Raw genomic sequence first — 20760 nt, 5'->3', positions numbered from 1 at the left:
TTCATCATGTAATTAAGAGTAATTTCCCCTTTCATGTGTTCATAATGCGTTGTGGCAAAAGAAACAACATTATGGACTAACACTGCTTATATGACAGTGTTACTCAAACTTAAAATCAGTACGTGGCTCTAGATCATTCATGGCCCAGAGAGCCCCATAAAGATAATTTGAAAGAAAAATTCGGCAGAACCTTTAAACAGCATACCAGATACCAGAAGTCTTCACGCCATGAAATAATCCCCCTGGAGTTATAATAACTGTGTCTTTTCTCTCTCCATGTTTGTGTTCAGATGCCACCTGTGCTGTGCTGACAGAACAATGTGAGGACCAGCCTTGTCCAGCAGACATGCAATGTGTTTCTGTTGAGGCCACCAGAGGGCGATATGCGTGCCAGTGTCCACCAGGCAAACTGGGAGAGTGTGCAGGTGTGTGAGTGTGTGTGTCAAGGAGAAAACAAACAAACATGCAGCCTGTATACAGATCTGTAATGTATGAAAATAGGACATGCAGCAGATGATGTCTTTACAGTGGCATGTTAACATACGTTATACCTGCTGACTTGCTGTTCGTTTGACAACACTGTGGGTTAGGGTTAGGGGTAAGTTCAATATCATAACTATCAGGTGTACTGTAATTTTTGTGTTGTGTGTCCTATTGTTCCTATATAGTTCTATCTTATGTTGTGTTATGTACATGTGATTTTTCTGGGTGTAGGTCATTCGTCTCTGAGCTTCTCAGGTAACAGCTACATCAAGTATAGACTGTCTGACCGGCTGCAGACAGAGTTGAAGCTTAGCCTGAGGATCAGAACACTGCAGAGCCGAGGAATCATCATGTACTCACACACGGAGCCCTGCACTGTGCTGAAGGTATACACGCACGCACACATGCACACACACACTCAAGACTCTTAGGCAAATCAGTGCTCGAAAGGACATGCTGCTGTTTCCTGAATTCTTCAAAGAACAAACAAGCTGAAGGACTTCAACTTGTCAACTCTCTTGCTGAAGTCATGAGAGATTTACTGACAGAGCTGACAAACCCTGAACTGTTATTATGGTAACACTTTATATTAGGGAACACACAAAGTGAACATATCCAAGCACTTGATTGTAATTCATGTACAACAACTTCCTTACTTACCAATAAGCAGTAATTAGGAGATTATTAAGGGAAAACTGTTAATCAATGGAGTAGTTGCAGAATAAGGTCATTAAGAATAAGGTATTAATAAGTGTTTTATAATGACTAATAAAGAGCCAATTTGCCTCTAATATCCATGCTAATAAGCAACTAGTTAATGGTTGATATGTGTTCCCCAATATAAAGTGTTACCGTTATTATACTATATTATTGTGTAAATGAACTCAATCCAACTTGCAATTTGTTGAAATTTTTAGGTTTTCTATCGAATATTGAGAATAAAGTCATACTTTACAACCAAAAAGTCATAATATCACGAGAATAAAGTCATAATATTATGAAAATATACTCGTACTTTTAGGCTACATGTTATTTCAGAAAGGCAGCCTGCGCCAGTGTTAAAATTAATGGAGAATCTTATGAAACTACTTCAGCATAGGGTACACAAATAACGAAATACTTTTGGCACATCAGCACCACATTATCTAAGGATTCCACATCCTTTATTATGACTTTATACCCTTAATATTAAGATTCTATTCTTTTAAATCACAATTTTATCATTTGATATTATGACTTTATTCATGCTATATTACTACTTTATTCACGTAATATTACCACTTTATTTTGCAAGGCTACAGTAGCATCCCGAGTGTGTCCTTTTTAGGCACAACAAGAAAACACTAAATACAATCTTTCCAGACAAGGGATTAAAACATTTGTATGTACATTTGATAGAAGACATGAAGTAAAAAAGACGATTTTCCGTTGCTGATTAGATATAATCTGTGGACGTGTGTGCATGTTCGTGTGCTTGTGTGAGCAGTTGGAGGAGGGGAAGCTTTGGTTCCAGCTGGCCTGTGGCCTTGGCAGTGATGGAGGTGGAGGTGGTGACAGTCCCAATATGTTGCGGATCTCTGGCCGCCGTATCAGCGACGGCAGCTGGCACACTGTGGTACTGGAGCTAAACCGTAACTTCAGCAGCCTGGCACTGGATGACAGCTATGTTGAGCAACGCCGGGTACCACCGTTCATACAACCACTCTCTCCAGATAGAACCATCTACTTTGGAGCACTGGTCAGTCCACAAGTATTTGTAGCTACACTTTATAGGTTTTATATTAGATGCCACTGCCATTCATGTTAGGGCAGCTCACCTTTGGGGAATTCAGAGACACTTTCAGGTTTTATAAAATTATATTTAAGTACACCTAGTACCTAGAATATGGTAGAAGTGTAGTTGAATGCTGAATGTAAGTTTCTTTTAATCATTATATTGATGTGTGATCAATGTCTGTGTGCATTGCAATACAAGACACTATTTGCAGTTAAAATTCTCCTAACAGGCACAGCTCTTTGTTTCAATGACACAAATACAACATGATATGGCAATATCTGTCTCATCCACTATCATCTGTGTGCATGTATATTTATGATGGTTTCAAACTTAAAGATTAATAAACTGCTTCATAAGGAAGGAACATTTTAGAGTACATTTTATCCAGATTTCCAATTTTAATGGGTGTTTGTTTAATCTATACATTTCTCATCTCTTTCACAGGTGCAGCACCCCAACTCTCGCAGTCTCATGGACTCCCAGAAGGACCCTCGGGTGCTGGAGGGTTTCCAGGGTTGCCTGGACTCAGTCATGCTGAACAACAATGAGCTGCCGCTGCAGAACAAGCGATCTCGCCACGCAGAGGTGGTGGGACTGACGGAGCTGAAGCTGGGCTGCATCCTTTACCCCGACGCCTGCCTGCAGCAGCCCTGTCGCAATGGAGCCACTTGTACCAGCCTGCCCTCTGGGGGTGAGTAACAGGAAATGCAGCAGCTTTAATCGGCATTAGGCTTATTGATGCAACACTTATGTATTTACTGTTAAAAAATTCAATATGTTAGTTTTTCAACATGCCAATTATGTCAAGATAATTTTACATAGTGGCCCAAGAATAAAATTGGTTTAACTACAAAGGTGCTTCTCTTTAATTACATCCAAATAGAATTATGAGACATTATCTTCTTTCCTTTCAAGTGTGATCAGCAACTGATCGTTACACCCTACACTGAGTGGGTAAAGTGAATATAGCAGCCGCAGTAATAACACACAGCAGAGGTGTGTTTTTGTTAGCTATACTAGCCTACCTGCAGGTATACTGCTGTAAGATTTCCCACATTCCACATATTTCTTATTTACACTGTAATGAGAAAATCATCATGGAAATTGTTGCAGCCCACAGTTGTCATTTACACAGTGCTAGAAAGGTTGTGACTCTGATTACATGTCTGAGCCATTCCTTGTATATGTGCGTGTGTGCATACGTGAAGGTGTGTGTGTATGTATGTGTGTGTTCATTATGCTGTGTAGATGATTTCCCAAAGGTGTGATTCGTGCTTTGGCCAAGCATTAAAGTAAACAGTGCTCTGACCGCTCTCAATTTTTAATGAAGCTTTTGTCCTTGTCCTCCTCCTCCCTTTCTGACTACCAGGATTCTCATGCAGTTGTAACCCCCTGTACACCGGAGGGCACTGTGAGATGGAGATAACGGCCTGTGTTCCCAACCCATGTCAGAACAGTGGAGTGTGTAAACCCATTGGCAATGCTTTCCTCTGCAGCTGCAGAAGAGGCTTCAAGGGCTTAACGTGAGTTCCAGTCCAAACAGATAAATTATCTGTCTGAGATATCTGTCTCCACTGCCATAAATCAGAGACAATGCAATACAGAATAATCCTTTGGAAAATATACGTGCCTAATACTGTCTAAAAAGGTGGAGTTTCAGCTCTGTAGCCATATTTTGCTAAATCTGGGGCTCTCACTTTTTATACAGGACTTCTAGAGTCACTAGATGTGATAGAACTGAATAATGATAAATAATTGTTAGATAATAAAAAATAATTATATTATACACACAATCAATATATGGTAGCAAGAAAGAAAATACTACTTTTTAAAAATAAAAGATTCCTAAATTGTTAAGAAAGAATAATTTGATTCCTGTAAACATTTAGCAATAACTATGTGGCAAATTATCCTTACAGGATTTCTTGGATATCCAGTGACAATTTCTATCCAGTACTAAACAAGAAATTGTTGAGGCTGAGAGTAAACATAATCACTAACTGATGTAAGCAATGATGGTGTAGAGTTATAGGATCTAGCAAGAACCATTATAGTGAACACAACTTATTCACATTAATTTTTTCAAGAAAATCCATGACATGTAGGTATGAGGAGGGTGGTATGAAATTAATGTAATTTTTTTCTAATAATTTATCCAAATCTAAGTTGTTTCAATAAACAGCATACAATGTTATTTCATTGTAGATAAAGTAAATAGAGCTCAGTATTTTATTATTATTATTTAAATATTGTATTATTTATATTAGTTACAAAAGTCTTAGTCTTAGTGAACTTTATCGTCAACCAAACAATGCAAAAGGTAGTTACACAGAGGATTGAAATTGCGTTTCCCATACTCCAAATGTGCAAATAATACATAACACACAACTTATAACATACAACAAATAGTGCAAACAAACAATGACAATGGACACAACATATACAGACAGACAATGGACCTATAAGTTGTATAAGAAAAAAAAAAGAAAAATTCACAGTGTGCCAGAGTGTAGTCAGATTTTGAGGTATGTTATCGAGGTGCTATAATGAAGATGCAATATGGAAAAGTGCAAGTGCAGAGCAGCATGGAGATGCAATTATAAACATGTATGATATTGTGCATATAAAGAGAATAGTGCAAACAATTAGTTATTTTAAGTTATTTTGACAGTGTGTAATGATCATGATATTTTCTTGAGTGAGTTTAGTAGTCTAATGGCCTGGGGAAAAAAGCTGTTTTTGAGTCTGGTGGATTTGCTGCGCATCCTGCGGTAGCGCTTTCCAGATGGAATGAGGGTGAACATTTTGTGTGCTGGGTGGGTGATGTCTTTGATGATAATGGTTGCTCTCTTGTGACAGTGGGATGATGGTGGTGGCTTTGAAGCATGCTGGTATGATAGCTTGGCTCAGAGAGGTGTTATAGATGTCCATGAGAACATCTGCGAGTTGGTCAGCAGTGTCTCTGAGCACACGCCCCGGTATGTTGTCAGGATCAGCCACTTTTCTGAGGTTCACCTTGAGCAGGGTCCTCCGCACATCAGCTGGGTCCAGGTGAAGTGTTTCGAGGTCCAGGCAGAGAGGAGCTTTTGTTGGAGTGGTGGTGTTGTCTTCCTCAAAGAATGTGTTCAGTGTGTTGAGGAAGCCTGTGTCTTCTTCGCACAGTGGGAGTGTTGGCCTGTAGTCTGTGACAGACTGGATGCCTTGCCACAGGCGCTTGGGGTCCATAGTGTCAGTGAAGTGTGCCTGAATTTTCTGTCCATAGGCACGCTTGGCTGTTCTCACGCCCCAGTTCAAGTTGGCCCTAGCAGTTCTAAGGGCGTCCTTGTCCCCAGACTTGAAAGCTGCATTACGTGCTCTCAGGAGCTCACGCACTTCCTTGTTGAACCAGGGTTTGTCATTGGCCCTCGTGGTGATGTTTTTGATGACGGTCACATCTTCCATGCATTTAGATATGTATCCAGTCACAGATTCAGTGTAATCCGTCAAGTTGACATGCTGGTTGGTAGTGGCAGCCTCCTTAAAAACAGACCAGTCAGTGCAGTCGAAACAGTCTATGAGAGCTGGGGTAACTCCCTCTGGCCATGCTCTGATCTGCCTCACAGACTGCTTGTTCCTGGTCAATAGAGGTCTGTAGGATGAAATTAGCAGACTAGAGAGGTGGTCTGAGTTCCCCAAATGGGGGCGAGGAGCAGCTCTGTATGCTTGTTTGATGTTTTTGTAGACTTGGTCGAGTATGTTATTTCCCCTGGTTGCAAAGTTCACATGTTTGTAATAATGTGGTAGTACTTTCTTCAGTTTGGCCTGATTGAAATCACCAGCAATTTTGTAGACAGAGTTAGCGGGTTAGCGTTCTGCATCGAGCTAATACAATGTAGACAGTGCGTCCTTTGTGTTCGCGCTGGGTGGAATGGATACAGCTGTGATGTTGATGGTTGTAAATTCACTTGGCATGTAGAATGGTCGGCATTTAATGGACAGAAATTCTATATCCTCAGAGTAGTGGCTTGAGATAATTTTTGTGTTTGTGCACTAGTTTTTATTGATGAAAATGCATACACCACCTCCTCGAGATTATCCTCTGAGAGCATGACTCCTGTCCACCCGGAATGTTATTAGTCCGTCCAGCTGAATGGCGTTGTCCGAGACAGAGTTATTGAGCCACGTCTCTGTGAGGATGATGGCGTTGCAGTCTCTGACCTTTTTTTGTGAAGTTAACTCCAGTCGAAGGTAGTCCATTTTGTTTTCCAGTGAACGAACGTTGGATAGCAGAATGGAAGGAAGTGCCGGTCTGTAGGGGTTAGCTTTTAGCCTGGCGCTGGCACCCAATCGGCTGCCTCGCTTGCTAGTTCTAGCACAATGCTTGCACTGCATGCTAGGTCTCTCACACTGCCTACGCCGCCTCCAGTGCCGGCCGGTGATGGTAGGGGAGTCCGCTGCCTTGCAGGCCGCTGGGTCTTGCAGGCCGCTGGGTCTTGCAGGCCACTGGGTCTTGCTGGTGTAGGATGCCTAGCTCGCAGAGTGCTTCGGGTTCCAAAGCCAGTGTAACTCCGGAAAGGTTCACTGAAAAGTGAGTTTCTTAGTCCAAGTAGTGTAGTTCTGTCATAGACTATTCTTGCACACGGTAAAGCGACGGTAAAGACAACATATTATTCATAAAACGCATATCGCTATCGAGAGCTGGAGTGGCCGGTGCCATACAGGGTACTGCCATCTTTTTTAAAATTATTATTATTATTTTATTTTTTTTGTGTATTCATCCATCCAGCCGTACATGGGGGCAAGAGCCAGCATATCAAAGGGTTGATATCTAGAAACAAAGGACCATTCACACTGACATTAGCACCTTTGAGCACTTTAGAGTGTTTAATGAACCTACGTGACTACAAAAGTATAGTTCAGATTGACTGTAGGAGGAAGTCAGGGGACTTGGAGAAAACCAGGTAGAACATGCAAACTCCACACAGAAATGGCACTGCTGGGTGTCAGGTTGTTTAGAACCCAGAATCTTCTTGTTGTGAGGTGATGGTGCTAACCACAGGTTTGCTGTGCTACCCCACATACTGAACATTTTTTGTTAAAGATTTAATGCACTGCAAATTCTATACAAGACTGTTTGGAGGCAGTGATACATTATAGTTTAGTATATTTTTCTGCTGCTTGCCAGCTTCCTCAAACACCTCAAATGTGTCACATTTCCCAGGTGCTGGGAGAATTCCTTCACTAACCCTTCAACACTCAAATCATGACATTAAAACAGTTTAGAATATATTTAAAAGAAATAATGATAATGAAGCTTTGTGTAATCACTGATACATTAGTGTTTTAATTATGTTAAAAACTGGATTGGTAAAAAGATATGAACAATAAACTTCATCAACATTATAAGTGTTTTCTCTCTAGCCTCCACTAGTGCCATTTAAACTTTTTGATATTCCATGTACATTATCTTACTTAAATACAAGATTCACAGAGATTTTTTTTCTGCATCTTCAGTGCATGTCATTTTACTCTCTTGATCTGTGGCCTTTGGAATGTGATCTATCTGGAAGCAAGTTATTCATCTTTCTTCTATTCCTTCTACAGCTGTGAGGAAGATGTGAACGAATGCGACCGCAGCAATCCAGAGGGAGAGTGTGAGAATGGTGGCATCTGCGTCAACACTCATGGTTCTTTCTACTGTAACTGCACGGCAGGCTTCGTGGGCCAGCGCTGTGGACTGCGCCCTGTCGTTGTGCCCAATATGCAGGCTGGTCCGGCTGTGGTCGGTAAAGAGGAGCTGATTGGCATCGCTGTTGTGCTTTTTGTCATCATCACCCTCATCATCCTCTTCATCGCTTTCCGAAAGAAGGTTTTCCAGAAGAACTACTCGAGAAACAACCTGTCTCTGGTCCAGGATCCGGCCACGGCAGCACTCCTCAACAAAGCTAATGGTGTTCAGTTTAAGACCCTACACTGCACACCCGGAGACCCGCTCAACCTGTACTCAGAGCCAGGGCTGGGGTCCACCGTGATGGGAGGGGGTGGGATGATTGGACCCCCACAGGTGCCTGTGAGACCTATGGCATACACGCCATGTTTCGTAGGAGACCCACGCTCAACACTGGAGAAGATGGTGGATGGGTGTTGTGTGGAGCATACAGAGATGAGCACTTTTCACCCAGAATCACCAAGGATCCTGTCAGGAACCACCAGGAGGGGGGTGATTGTGTGCAGTGTGGCCCCCAACCTTCCGCCAGTGTCACCCTGTCGCTCAGACTGTGACTCCATACACAAGAGCCCGTGGGACAGTGATGAGGGTAAGTGTGTATGCACGTGCTGATACCTGCCAGTAGAACTTGCAGTGAGTTTAAGTGATACTCAATGAAAGAATACTCAATTCAATTCAATTTTATTTGTATAGCGCCAAATCATAATATACATTGTCTCAAGGCACTTTACATAGAACAGGGCTCGGCAACCTTTATTATCAAAAGAGCCATTTGGCCCCCTCTTCCCCCAAATAAAATTTGTCTGGAGCGGCAAAACATATTTGAGAACACAGCTTGTAAAGTTTCATATATAGTTATACTACATATATAGTTATACTACATATATATATATATATATATATATATATATATATATATAAACTCTAGTTTGTTGCATTTATGAAATTATAGAACGACAATTAAAAAAACTTTTATTGCTGGTTTTATTGCTATTTTTACCTGTTACAACAAAGGAAAACACCAAACTCTTATGAAGAGGAGAACAGAATACACTGGCATGTGTAGGCCTACTTTGAAATAAATTAAACACAGAACTATGCAGGCCTATTTGAGTCCTCCTCATATTTGTGGGAAATGTATAAAATTAAACTTAAAAAGAAGCCCACTTTGAAACAAATAACATAATAACATATAGCTGCAGCCTAATAGCTTAAAAAGAGTAAATATAAAAAATAGGCCAGTTTGTATTCAATTATGACTACAGTCCATTTCAGTGTGTGGCAGTAGACCATGCCACGGGGTTCCCACCACGACAGCCAGAGACGAACCAGTCCAACCATTGGGTGCTCAGCAACATCTTTTTATTGAATGCCAACAGAACTGACAAAACATTGAACTTAAAGGGTCCAGCACTTTCTGCTGGACCATTAGCTTCACCCAGTCTCTTCCCCAGTGTGTGTTCCCCCGAGGCAGCGCTGCTGCTGCCTTTTCAAGCATGAGGATCAATCAGCTAACAGCTCTCACTGATCCTCTGTGGTGCAGGTGAAGGTGCTCTCTCCGCAACTTCACCTCCACACAATGTGGGCGGTCATCTACCTCTACTCAAAAATCAATGTGATGGTTATAACATGTTTTCGTACAAATGTCTAATTGGATAAAATTATAAACTAAATACATTTTATATCCAAAAGGTCAAAGTTGAACTTTGCTTGCCATCAAAATGTTGTGCAAAGAAATCTTGCCGTTGTTTAACACCCTGTAACACCGCATTATGTAATACAACTTAAAAATGTAATACATTTCCACTTCATTATGTTAATACATTTGCATTATGTAATAATCTTACACATTTTGTAATAAACAGCATGAAAGCAATATTTAATACATTTCTCAGCATTTTGTAATAAATTATTACTTTTTATTATTATTTATTGCATTCTACCATGAATCGTAGTGACTATTTGTTCAGTAGATTAGTATTACACACACACACACACACACACACACTCCATTAAGCCACTATGCAATCAGGGTTTTGCAAAGTTTGTACAGAAAATGGTTGCACAAAAAAAAAACAATATGGAAAGGTACATCATTTCAAATTCTTTATTTATTCAACTTCCAATATAATACTGCTTTTCAACAACATGGATGAACATTTTTGAACAACAGTATTTTCTTTTATTACTTCAAACGGGCTATGGCTTACATACTAGAAATAGCCAAAGAGGTTCTATTTGTAGAAAAAAGTAGTAAGCTTAATTGAATATACCTGGTAACTACTGTGAGCTATTCCAAGATGTGGTTTAAATAGAGTGAGTGAAAACACTATTTCTTGTCAGAAACCTTAGAAAACCAAGCTAGGTTAGCTAGTGCAGTGGCTGTTAGCATAAACGTTTGAGCTTTAATATTAATCTCCTAACTTTTTATATTAGTTGAGAAGCTAGCTTTCTCTATAGTGAACTCTAAATTAGAAAACATATAAATCCTGCTTTGAAGATGTATAACATTTTATTCACATACCTTACAACATGATTCATTCCATCTAGCGACTTCTGCAAACTGCAACCAAAAGGTGTTCTATACAGACAGATGATGCTGCAGGTAAACTTCCTGTATATAAGTGGGTGTGGTTGCCAGTTTGCGTTGGTTCAGGGGACTCGCTGAACTCCCTAGTGTATTTGTAGTATAAATATATATATATATATATTTATATATAGTAGGCTAGTTACTTGATGTAGTTTCCTACCATAGCCTCCATACCAGCTCACTAGCAAGCACCATGTAAGAAAACATAAGATGATCAAATAAAATGTTTTATGGTGAAATATATTTATTACCTTTTGATTTTTTTTTCAAATGTCAAAGCCAGTAGAGAAGAAGAGATCCGTTTTCGTCCATTACATAATGGACCATATTATTACATTTCCATAAAAAAGTGCAACCCATGCAATTTGTAATAGCTACTGCATTATGTAAGAATTTATGACAAAATGCGGAAAAAAATTATTGCATATTGTTACATAATGCAGGTGTATTTACAAAAATTTATTACTTCTATTTAAGTACATAATGTGTTGTTATTACATAATGTGGTGTTACACACCCTAAGGAGCAGAAAGGAACAGGGACTGGGGATAAGACTGCAAGGGTGTAATTGTAATCTACTCTCTGACCCACCTGAATCCCTGATCTTTATGCACAGGTAAAATGGTTGACATGGCTGAAGAAGTAACGTGTTTCTCAGGGAGCAACAAAGGCAGTAACTCAGAGGTCCAATCACTGAGCTCCTTCCAGTCTGACTCCTGTGATGACAATGGTAAGACACATTTTCTCACAACGAGATTGATTCAGGATCACATGGCCATAGTGTCCTCACTTTGATTGAAGTCGAGGATATTTGTTGTATGTACACATGTACATGTCTCTCTGCCATGTTGCCATGTTATCCTGACCATAGAGTTCACAAACTTTTTCTCACAACTGTACATAGTCCTTATAATGATTTCTCAGCAGCATAATTTTAAGCTTCACAAAGAGACCGAGCGGATTTGACAGCTTTACAGTGGTGTTGGTGGTCATGGTCTTTGTTCTGGAACCATGTATTTTGTTTTGTGAGTCATTTTCACTGCATTGTGCTGGTCTCACCTCTTTTCTTTTTTTGCAACCCATGGAAAACTTTTGAGAATGGTTATTATTCAACAATAATCATTAACTGATTGAAAATGCTGCAATTGTCATTCCTGTGCTTGCTTAAGTCAGACTGGTGTCATCAGATGCTTAAGTGTCAGCACTGAAAATAAGCAGTAGTAATGTTTGAGTGGCTTTATACTTCATATTGTTTTGTTCTCACATGTCTTTTTTCGCATTCATGAACTAAATTTTCTTTGTTTAGTAATGTAAACTATATCTGAGTTCTGCACATTAACAGTATTGTGTGTAAATTGCCCCCAATTTAAAAAATCTGAAGACTTGACTGTGTATGAGGCACACCAGGCAGTCATCTCTGCAGACATGTGTCAACCATAAGTAATGCTATAGGTGTGAGGGTACACACCTGAAAACACCATGATGAGCAGTTTTCATTTTGAATGACTGTATTTCAAAACTTGTCTCCTCCTTTTTTCCTTCCACAAGCCTCCATAGTGACTGTCATTCGACTGGTCAATGATGCAGTCGACACAATCGAAAGTGAAGGTACCATGTTTCAATCCCCCTTGTGTCTATCCTCTCATTATTCCACTGTTCTCTTATCTCAGTCTTGTTATTACAGTGTCTCTTCTGAAAGAGGTTTCTTCAGTAATATAACCAAGTTAGATACTCTAAGAGAACCCTTTGTGTACAATCAATCAATCAAATTTTAGTCAGGGTTACAAATTATTTTTTTATTATCCCAGTCAGAGAGTTTCTTCAACCTATTCCCTGTTTTCTAATGAGTATTTTCAGAATCTTTTTTTAAAAGACCAGTGATTGCAAACAATGTTCCACCAATAGCCAACCATCTGCTGGTTTCCATTGCAATTGATCATCATTATAGATGGTTTAATTTTTCAGTCCCTGCCTTCTACTTTACTTGTTGAACAGTAGAATAATTGTTGGATCTTGGTTGTAATAAAAACCTGCAGGCCGTTGGGTCTTTGTGGCCAATCAGCTTTTACACTTCACAGTTCCTGTAAAAAAGCAGTGGGATCAGATCCGCTGCCCTCTCAATCAGGACCTAGAGTTTTAGAAAACCCTCCTTCAATAGCAACAATTTCACACTGGTATTATAGCAAGTAAATTAATGAGTGCCCAGAGCCCTCTCCACCGTACATCTTATGCATACTACATTAACAATTGTGGACACACTCAGAATCCAAAGTTAAAAACCTCTATGTTATGTTGTTCTTCCATCTGACAGTGTCAGTCATGGACCAAGGTCAAACCTACAACAGAGGTGAAAACCAGCCCCTCTTCCTCTATCTATCTATCTATCTATCTATCTATCTATCTATCTATCTATCTATCTATCTATCTGTCTGTCTGTCTGTCTGTCTGCAGTGAGTAGACAAAATAAAGTTCATTCAAATATTGCAAAAAAAGGTTGGCTATATTAGGCTGTATCTCAATCAGAAACATTTTTCAACTTGGAACCTCTCTAGAGCTGATGTAGGTGTTACTCAATAAATGAATCCATAGACTGTATTAAATACTTGAAGTGCTGATTACCACACATGTTTTTTAACCTCCACTAAAAAGCAAGTGGATTGTTCGAGCCATTTTAAAAATACACCAGAATGGTAACAACAAACTGTAGTAGTAAGGCTAGTGGAGAGGACACATAACTGTCTTGTTTCCAATCAAAAAGAGTGTCAGTCAACTAAGGTGTCTGTTAATGAACAAATCATTGATACCGAACATTCATGCAAACAATGAGAAATTTAGTAATGAACCATTAGATAGTATGAAAAAAGTAGTTGATCCTCTGTCAAGCCCATAATCACCAAAGCTAGGCTATTGACATTTTTTGTCTACCCCTGTATCTTTCTACCTCTGTGCTTTCATACTTCCAGTCTTTATTACTGATCATTTTTCTCCTCATTTGCTCTCCTAGTCAGAGCTGTGTGTATATGTGCCCTCCCCCCACCCCACCCCACCCCATCCCACACTCCCAACGGTCAGATTGTTTTATCCAGCCAAGTGATGGTATTGTACCGGTTGTTGCTTGATGAGGTTTTCACAGCTTCAGTCTTCAGATTGTTTGCATTCTGCTTTGATGCATGGATATCTTTGTTTGTTTTGTCATTGCTTTTGTTTTAACTTCACTCACCATGTGCTCTTAAATGGCATCTGCCTTCAGTTAAATAACTCTAAAGAGCTCTTGGTACATTGTCTTCTTGGTCAGCCAAAACTTGTGATGAGATTCATCATTCATGCTGTGTTAGCAGACTGTTGGCTCCAGTGCTTAGTGCTTCAGTAAGTCACTTCTCAGATTGATTGTATGGAGGCTTATTCATTATATTCCCACTGTATTTAAGTATTTGCCAGTGGCAACATGGTGCATCTGAGCTAGCAACCTATTAACCACACATAGAGTAGATGTACTTTATCACTTTGCTACGCTGACCAATTGGACAATCTACCAGCTATTTGTTGTATCCTTCTAACATCCAGAATCAAATATTGCTGTTTTTTCTTCTACATGGCTTGGTTGCTGCAGTTTTTCATGATGATCGCAGCATGCTGTGACACCTGTGACCCTGACCCTAAAAGGCTCCTATTGTGCATGTCACATACCTCCATAGACTTAAAATGTTTTCTGTACAGATTGTGCCATGTCATATACTTGACCTTCAACACCTATGTGTAATGTTGATGTGAGTGTGCTGAGTTCACTGTGCCTGGTGCATACTCAGGGCATGTTTCTACATTGTTGAAACCAGTTTGTTGGCTCAGCCACATCGGGGGCTGTTCATTTTTAAAGTGCTGATTGTTAGTAACCATCTGCCCTTCTACTGTCCAGCATATCACTGGGACACATCGGACTGGATGCCAAGCACCAGGCTGTCAGACATTGAAGAGGTGCCGATCTACGAGACAGGTCCTGGCAGTGAAGTAGCATGCTCAGTGCCCCGACATGGAGGAAGCACACGTGAACTGGAGTCAGACTACTACCTGGGGGGCTACGACATTGACAGTGACTACCCTCCTCCTCACGAAGAGGAGTTCTTGAGCCAGGACCAGTTGCCGCCTCCGCTGCCCACAGGTGAGGACTATCCAGAGCCCGACTCACCACTGCCCACCAATCCACCAGCCTCCAAGGAGAGCACCCTGAGCTCTGGCAGCACTGGGCCTCAGCATTCCAGGCCACACTTCCACCCCAGTCAGTACCTACCTCCTCACCAGCTACCCCTTGGGGAGACACCTCATGGGGACTTAAGCACTTGTGGCATAACCCCAGGAAATGGGGACACTGATGACTCTGTTTCACTAAATATGCGACTGTCTGTTGGAGCATCATCAGCCTCAGACATGTCAGCTCCCTGTGGGCTGGATGATTCTGAACATGGCAGTGACTTTGATAGTATGGACGAGCTTCGTCGAGGGGTGACCATCATCACTGACTCACAGCAACAGACTGAGGTGTGATTGATTGAATGGGTCAGAAGGAGCATAAGATTAGTGCAGATGTAAGGAGATGCACAAGTGGATGTTATCACAGGTGAAGAAATGCTTTTTCAGCAACACTAGGGACTGCTACAACCACATACTGGAAGAGCAACATTGATATCAGAAACTTAAAACCGCATTTCACTTGTTCATGCAACCCTTTTTCGCAGATGTGAATGTTGTACGATACCATGAACGACCTACTAACCATGTGTCAGACTTGCAGACTGCAGGGCAAACACAATCCTTTTCCATTTGGGAGTCAATTGTAATGTGAGAAAAATGGTATTGAGAAAGTGAATGAGAAAGACAAATCCAAAAGAGGTAGAGAAACATTGAAAGAAGAGAAAGGACAATCATAAAGTGAAAGGGTTTTTTAGGTTCCTGCTCCTTCACAGAAGCCCATCAGACCATTTCTTTTGAAAAAACAAACAAACAGACAAAAAACAAATTCCGTTTTCCCTCTTGGATTTGTAACCTTTGTGGTGCTCCAAGCTTGTACAGACTTCGTAAAATAGTTTGCCCTTACATGTGAATAAGTATGAAACAATGTTCTGGCCACATATCAAAAAAACATTTTTTTGTTTAAATGTGGAATGTGCTTGCTCCTTTTCCAGAAGTATCAAAGCTTCCATCATGTCACAACATTTCATTGATCTCATTTAATTGGCACAAAATGTCCATTGTGTCATGAATCTTTCAATTTCCTTATTTTTTGTGATGAAGCTAATAGCTGATGCAGTTTCTAATGTATTTCAAGGCCTGTTGTCTCAAGATCACAAATCAGTCTAATTTATCTCCAGATTATTTATATTTTAGTCTTTAAAGACTAGGAAAAATATTTAGCCCAGCATTGTCCTAGGTTAATCAAGATTTTTGAATCATTGTGAAGGATAAATAGCTAACCAGCTATTACACATGCAATGCCGTTGCACTGTTTGGAATAGTAACAACAATGCCTAATGCTGCTCTATTTCACTGGACTTTTAATTGTAATGGACTATGTTTATACTGAATAGTCTAAATAATTTCCACAAATAAATGCAGACATCACAAAAACATAGTATGTTGTGTTTAAATACTTTATCTTTGCATAACCACATCGTTAAGTAGTATCGCTGAGACAGAAATCCTCTGAAATATAGATTAGTAGCTACTCTAAGCTTCAGTCATTTTGTGTTGCTTTATCTATGTTGCACTTGTCATGGTGTTTTTGATGAAATATAGTGGTGCCATGTTCAGAAATCCTGCAGGTGGTGGTAGGCCACTATAATTGTTCTTTTCAAAGCAGTGAAAAGACATTGTAAAGGTGAAAGTGTCACTTCAGAGTTGAAAACCTTTGGAAAAAAGCACCAGCTGGATTATGCTGTTAAAGTTGAGACAAATTATTTCCAGACATCCACGTGGAGTAGATACATTGCTAAACTATTGATTTTCTGTGTTTTCTGATACTTACTCCTCACCTGATTTTCAGACAGAAGTTAGTCACTAATGGCTTAGTTTCCATTCTGAGTCCAGTACAGACAGCACATCCGAGTGCTTCAGATTTTCACTGTATTGCTCTATACTGTAGAACTGCCTGATCCACTTGGACATGCAGCTCCCTTTCTCTTTGTAAAAGATGTATGTTTGTGTTTAAACCTCTGTACAGTGTACATAACTAGGATGTTAAATTGCAGATTTTGTAGATAAGGAATCCTGAGCTGCAATTGAGCTTATCTTTGATTGTCTGATGTGAATGTGGACATTAAGAGACTGTGGAATATCAAATATTTTCTCATCATTCTTCTTCTGCCACTGATTTGCTCAAAATTGTTACTCTTGTAGTATTGCTTTTTAATTCCACAAGAAAGACATTTCTATTATAAATGAGTTTTGCACAGTAGTGAATTCAGACATTACATCCCAGAAGACGTTTTGCATTTTGTTATCGTAAGTAGGGAACCTTTTTGTTTAATTCTTTCATGTTGCTGGATGTTTTGATGAATTTCTAATGCTCTTGTCCAAAATATGTCCCCTGTCTGCAGAAACTGAGTGTATAAAATTATCTTGTTTTTTTAAAAAACTTTTTTTTAAATTCAGTGCAGAAAATAAAACGGTTCTTGCTCGTCATGACAACTGTTCTCAATTCTGAGATGATTCTCCTTCGACATATTATCGTAGCCGTTTACTGGCTGTCATGTTAAATATATGTGATAATACTTTGCATTGCGAAGTCACACACATCTGACATGTTGTGCTAAATACGAAATCACAGCTGATTCACCCATAAACACTTGTGGTGAATGGAGAGATTCTTGGAGCTGGGAAGACAATTGTTTCTTATTGTATAGTAATTGTGGTTATTTTTTAAAACAAGCTGCAGCAGAACAGTGATAGCCTGAAAAGTACAAGAAAGCACTCAGAAATGCCAGAACCTCTTATTATTAATTATTATTAATAGAAGAAGATAAGAACTACCCCAGGTTCCCCTTCAGCACTGTATCCAGGCTGACAGAAAGTCACAGGTCTACTGACCCATCCATACCCATAACCCTTTTCGCAAGAAAAACTATAACCATCAGGGATAAAATCCACCACCTCCTCCCCATGAATAGCACAGATACATTGTCTTTTCCTTAAACCGTAGAACCACCTGTAGCACCAGATTTATATTTGAACCATTTCTCTTCTATTGATCTTCCTGAACTGACCTCATTAGTTTCATCATCTAAACCAACTAAATGTGTGAAATTGACGGACCTGATTGGTCACCACCCCAGCAGCAGCAGGTGCTGCTGTGCCGTGAGACGGGCGAGGAGGACTCGACGATGATGAGTGAGTGGAGGCAGACATGGTGAGTAACATTAGCCCGGGGCTGGCTAGGCTACATTTTTGAGACATGTCCAAAACAAAGTAGAAAACGTTTTTACATTGAATGTGATGTGACCTGACTAACTGCATACTAGTGAATGCAGCTGCCGCTAATGCTAACATAGCTCCTCAGGGATTGAAGCCGTTATTTTTCTAACTTTGACAATCTAACATGTGATAACAAATTAGCCCAGAGATGAAGGGCTGTGACTGTTGGTAGTCGTGGTGGATTTTGTTTAAATATGCCGAATTTTTATATTACTGGTTATTATTGTTCAGATGATATAGCTGAGCTAGCTAACGGCTGCTAACGGCAGCAGTCTCTGGTTGCCATAGCAACAGTAAACATTCATGTGGACTAATGAGCTGTAAATAGAGATGCAGAATCAAACTCCTTATATGCGGGCCGGGTCAAGAAGAGGGCTAGATCCATCGCCACGGACCCCAGCCACCCAGGCCACAGACGTTTTTTTCCGCTTCCATCAGGCAAGCAGTATAGACACATAAGGACTACGAACAACAGACTGAGGGACAGCTTCTTCTCCAGAGCTGTCAGAGCCATCACCCCCTGCAGCCTCTCACACACATCTCACCATCCCGCAGTCACCCACATGCATTCACACACACCCCATTCACACACACCCCTTCCCCTGCAGCCACACGCACACACTCACACCCCCCTGCACACAACCCTGCAGCCGCACACACACTCCCCCATCTGCAGCCACATGCAAGCAGTCCCACTTACAACAATGGGAGACTGAAAATGACTACTGACACTGCAATCATGCACTCCACACTTCGGCCACTACATTTTACATACTGTATTTATTGTATATATTCTGTGTCATTACATGTTGTTTTCTTGTGTTTTTATGTTGTACCACGGGGCGTAGCAATCCAAATTTCGTTGAATCATGATCTATGACAATAAAGGCAATCTGATCTGAATCTGAATACTTTGAATTTTAGCACAAAATACAAATCAAATCAAATGTATTTATATAGCACGGTATCACAACAAACAGGGTGTCTCAGGGTGCTCTACAAAAGTCCAAGATCTCAAGAAAGACAACTCTAACTTGTTCCACATTGAGCAAGCATGAGCAACAGTGGGGAGGAAAAACTCCCAGGTGGAAGAAACCTCCGGCAGAACCAGGCTCGTTGAGGACGGCCTCTGCCAGGACCGGTGGGGGTGAGTGGAGAAAGAACAAATAATATAGGGGAAGAAAAGGAAATAAAGGGGGGGGGGTGGAGTCACACTCTCAGGTCAGGAATCTTCACGTGGATGTTGGCATGGTCTTCCAAGGGTGCTTGGTTCCCCCTGGGCACTCCTGCCTCCCTCATGGTCCAACACGTGCAGTAGGTGGACCCATGGCTCCAAAGGTAAGAGGTCCTCAGGTGAGAGTGCTGGTGGTTGCGTGACCCTACAGCACAAGTAAACCTATTAGAAATAATTAGTTTAATTTGCAATATTTGCCATTGAATTTATTGTAATCTTTCAATTAATTTATTTTTTACTGAGGTGATAACTATTTAATAGGTATAATTTGTGTGTAACTTTAGTTTTCAAATGGCTGTGTATAGTGCTGCCTTTTCAGGTATTGTCACAAAGACACACACACTTTCATTGATATGAATACTTGCTTTTGAGGAATGACCTCCATTTTGAGCATGTGACATGCTTTTGCAGGTTATCAACAAAGTTTTGCAGTTTGTACTGCTTTTTTTGAGAAATGCACCAACTGTTGTGCAAATGTTAGTGGCTTTGGAGCATTTTCTCACATCACTACTGAGAAAAACTGTTTAAAAAAAACATTGGGTCATATTGGACCCTGAGCACTATAGAAGGCTTTGTTGTGGAGCAAAGAAAAAAACATGAATGCAGTGTACTTATTTTTTCTGAGAATTTCTCGTACATTATTCTGTGGTTTTGAGTTATTTCCCCATCCAATGATAAATACTTTCCCTATGTCCAGCCCAGACAGGTTCAGGGCAAGTCCAACTGGTCAATTCAGGGAAAGCCCAAAGACCGCACCACCTGAGACCGCACCACCTGAGAGGGAAAAGGCTGTAGAGAGTGAGGAGTATGTCAGCCCAAGACAGGATCACATGAGAGGGAAACAGCTGTAGAGAGTGAAGAGTTTGCCAGCCCAAAGACAGGATCACTTGAGAGGGAAACAGCTGTTGAGAGCCATGAGTGTGCCAGTCAAATAACAGATTTTTTTCACAACCTGATCAGAAAAATCTCCAGTCATTTTTAAATTACCATCCTCAGCAAAAAAGTAGCAATCCAGTGGTGCAGAAAGTGTTCTGTAGCAGAGGTGGCACCAGTAGAAAGTGGCTGACATACTGTCCAGAGCGTCGCATGCTGTATTGTTTCATCTGCATGGCATTCGGTAAGAGAACTGATAGCAGTCTGTTCATCAGTGGAATGTCAGATTGGAGGCATATACACCAGCGCACAGAGGAGCATGAGGGAAGTAGTGCACACAGAAATTGTGCTGAAGCTTATCTCTTGAAATCCGCCAGTGCTTATATCAGCAGTGTGTTTGGTAGCAGTCAGATGTTGGCACACAGAGAGCAGGTCAGAAAGAGACGGCAGGTTTTGGAGCGCATCATAGATGTCATCAAGGTTCTTCGGAAGAGGGGGCTTGCATATAGGAGGTCAGAAAATGAGGCAGCATATACTCTGGAAGACCACACAGTTGATCATGGTAATTTCTTGTCCAGACCGAGGGGCAGTGACAGGAACTGGAGAGCTGCCCGCAGAAACCCCCAGCTGAGGGG

General features: G+C 40.6%; 1 protein-coding gene across 8 annotated transcripts in view; it reads left to right on the top strand.

The window, feature by feature from the left end:
• The window catches only part of fat3a (FAT atypical cadherin 3a), a 184378-nt gene extending 167143 nt beyond the window's left edge, over positions 1-17235 (top strand). For 5 of the 8 annotated variants that reach the window (XM_069534012.1, XM_069534011.1, XM_069534009.1 and 2 more), the window contains 10 exons: positions 291-425; positions 715-869; positions 1970-2221; positions 2705-2951; positions 3630-3783; positions 7844-8556; positions 11174-11287; positions 12106-12165; positions 12869-12904; positions 14471-17235. In XM_069534012.1, the coding sequence (XP_069390113.1) occupies positions 291-425; positions 715-869; positions 1970-2221; positions 2705-2951; positions 3630-3783; positions 7844-8556; positions 11174-11287; positions 12106-12165; positions 12869-12904; positions 14471-15096 (2492 nt within the window). In that variant the 3' untranslated portion in view covers positions 15097-17235. The remainder of the gene's footprint in view (positions 1-290; positions 426-714; positions 870-1969; positions 2222-2704; positions 2952-3629; positions 3784-7843; positions 8557-11173; positions 11288-12105; positions 12166-12868; positions 12905-14470) is intronic. The other 3 variants (XM_069534014.1, XM_069534013.1, XM_069534010.1) reach the window with 2 other exon arrangements.
• The last annotated feature ends 3525 nt before the right edge of the window (positions 17236-20760 follow it).

Source organism: Paralichthys olivaceus, chromosome 11 (assembly GCF_024713975.1).
Source record: "Paralichthys olivaceus isolate ysfri-2021 chromosome 11, ASM2471397v2, whole genome shotgun sequence".
NCBI lineage: Eukaryota > Metazoa > Chordata > Actinopteri > Pleuronectiformes > Paralichthyidae > Paralichthys > Paralichthys olivaceus.
The sequence above is the reverse complement of the archived record's forward strand: the minus strand, read 5'-3'. Positions and strand labels throughout refer to the sequence as shown.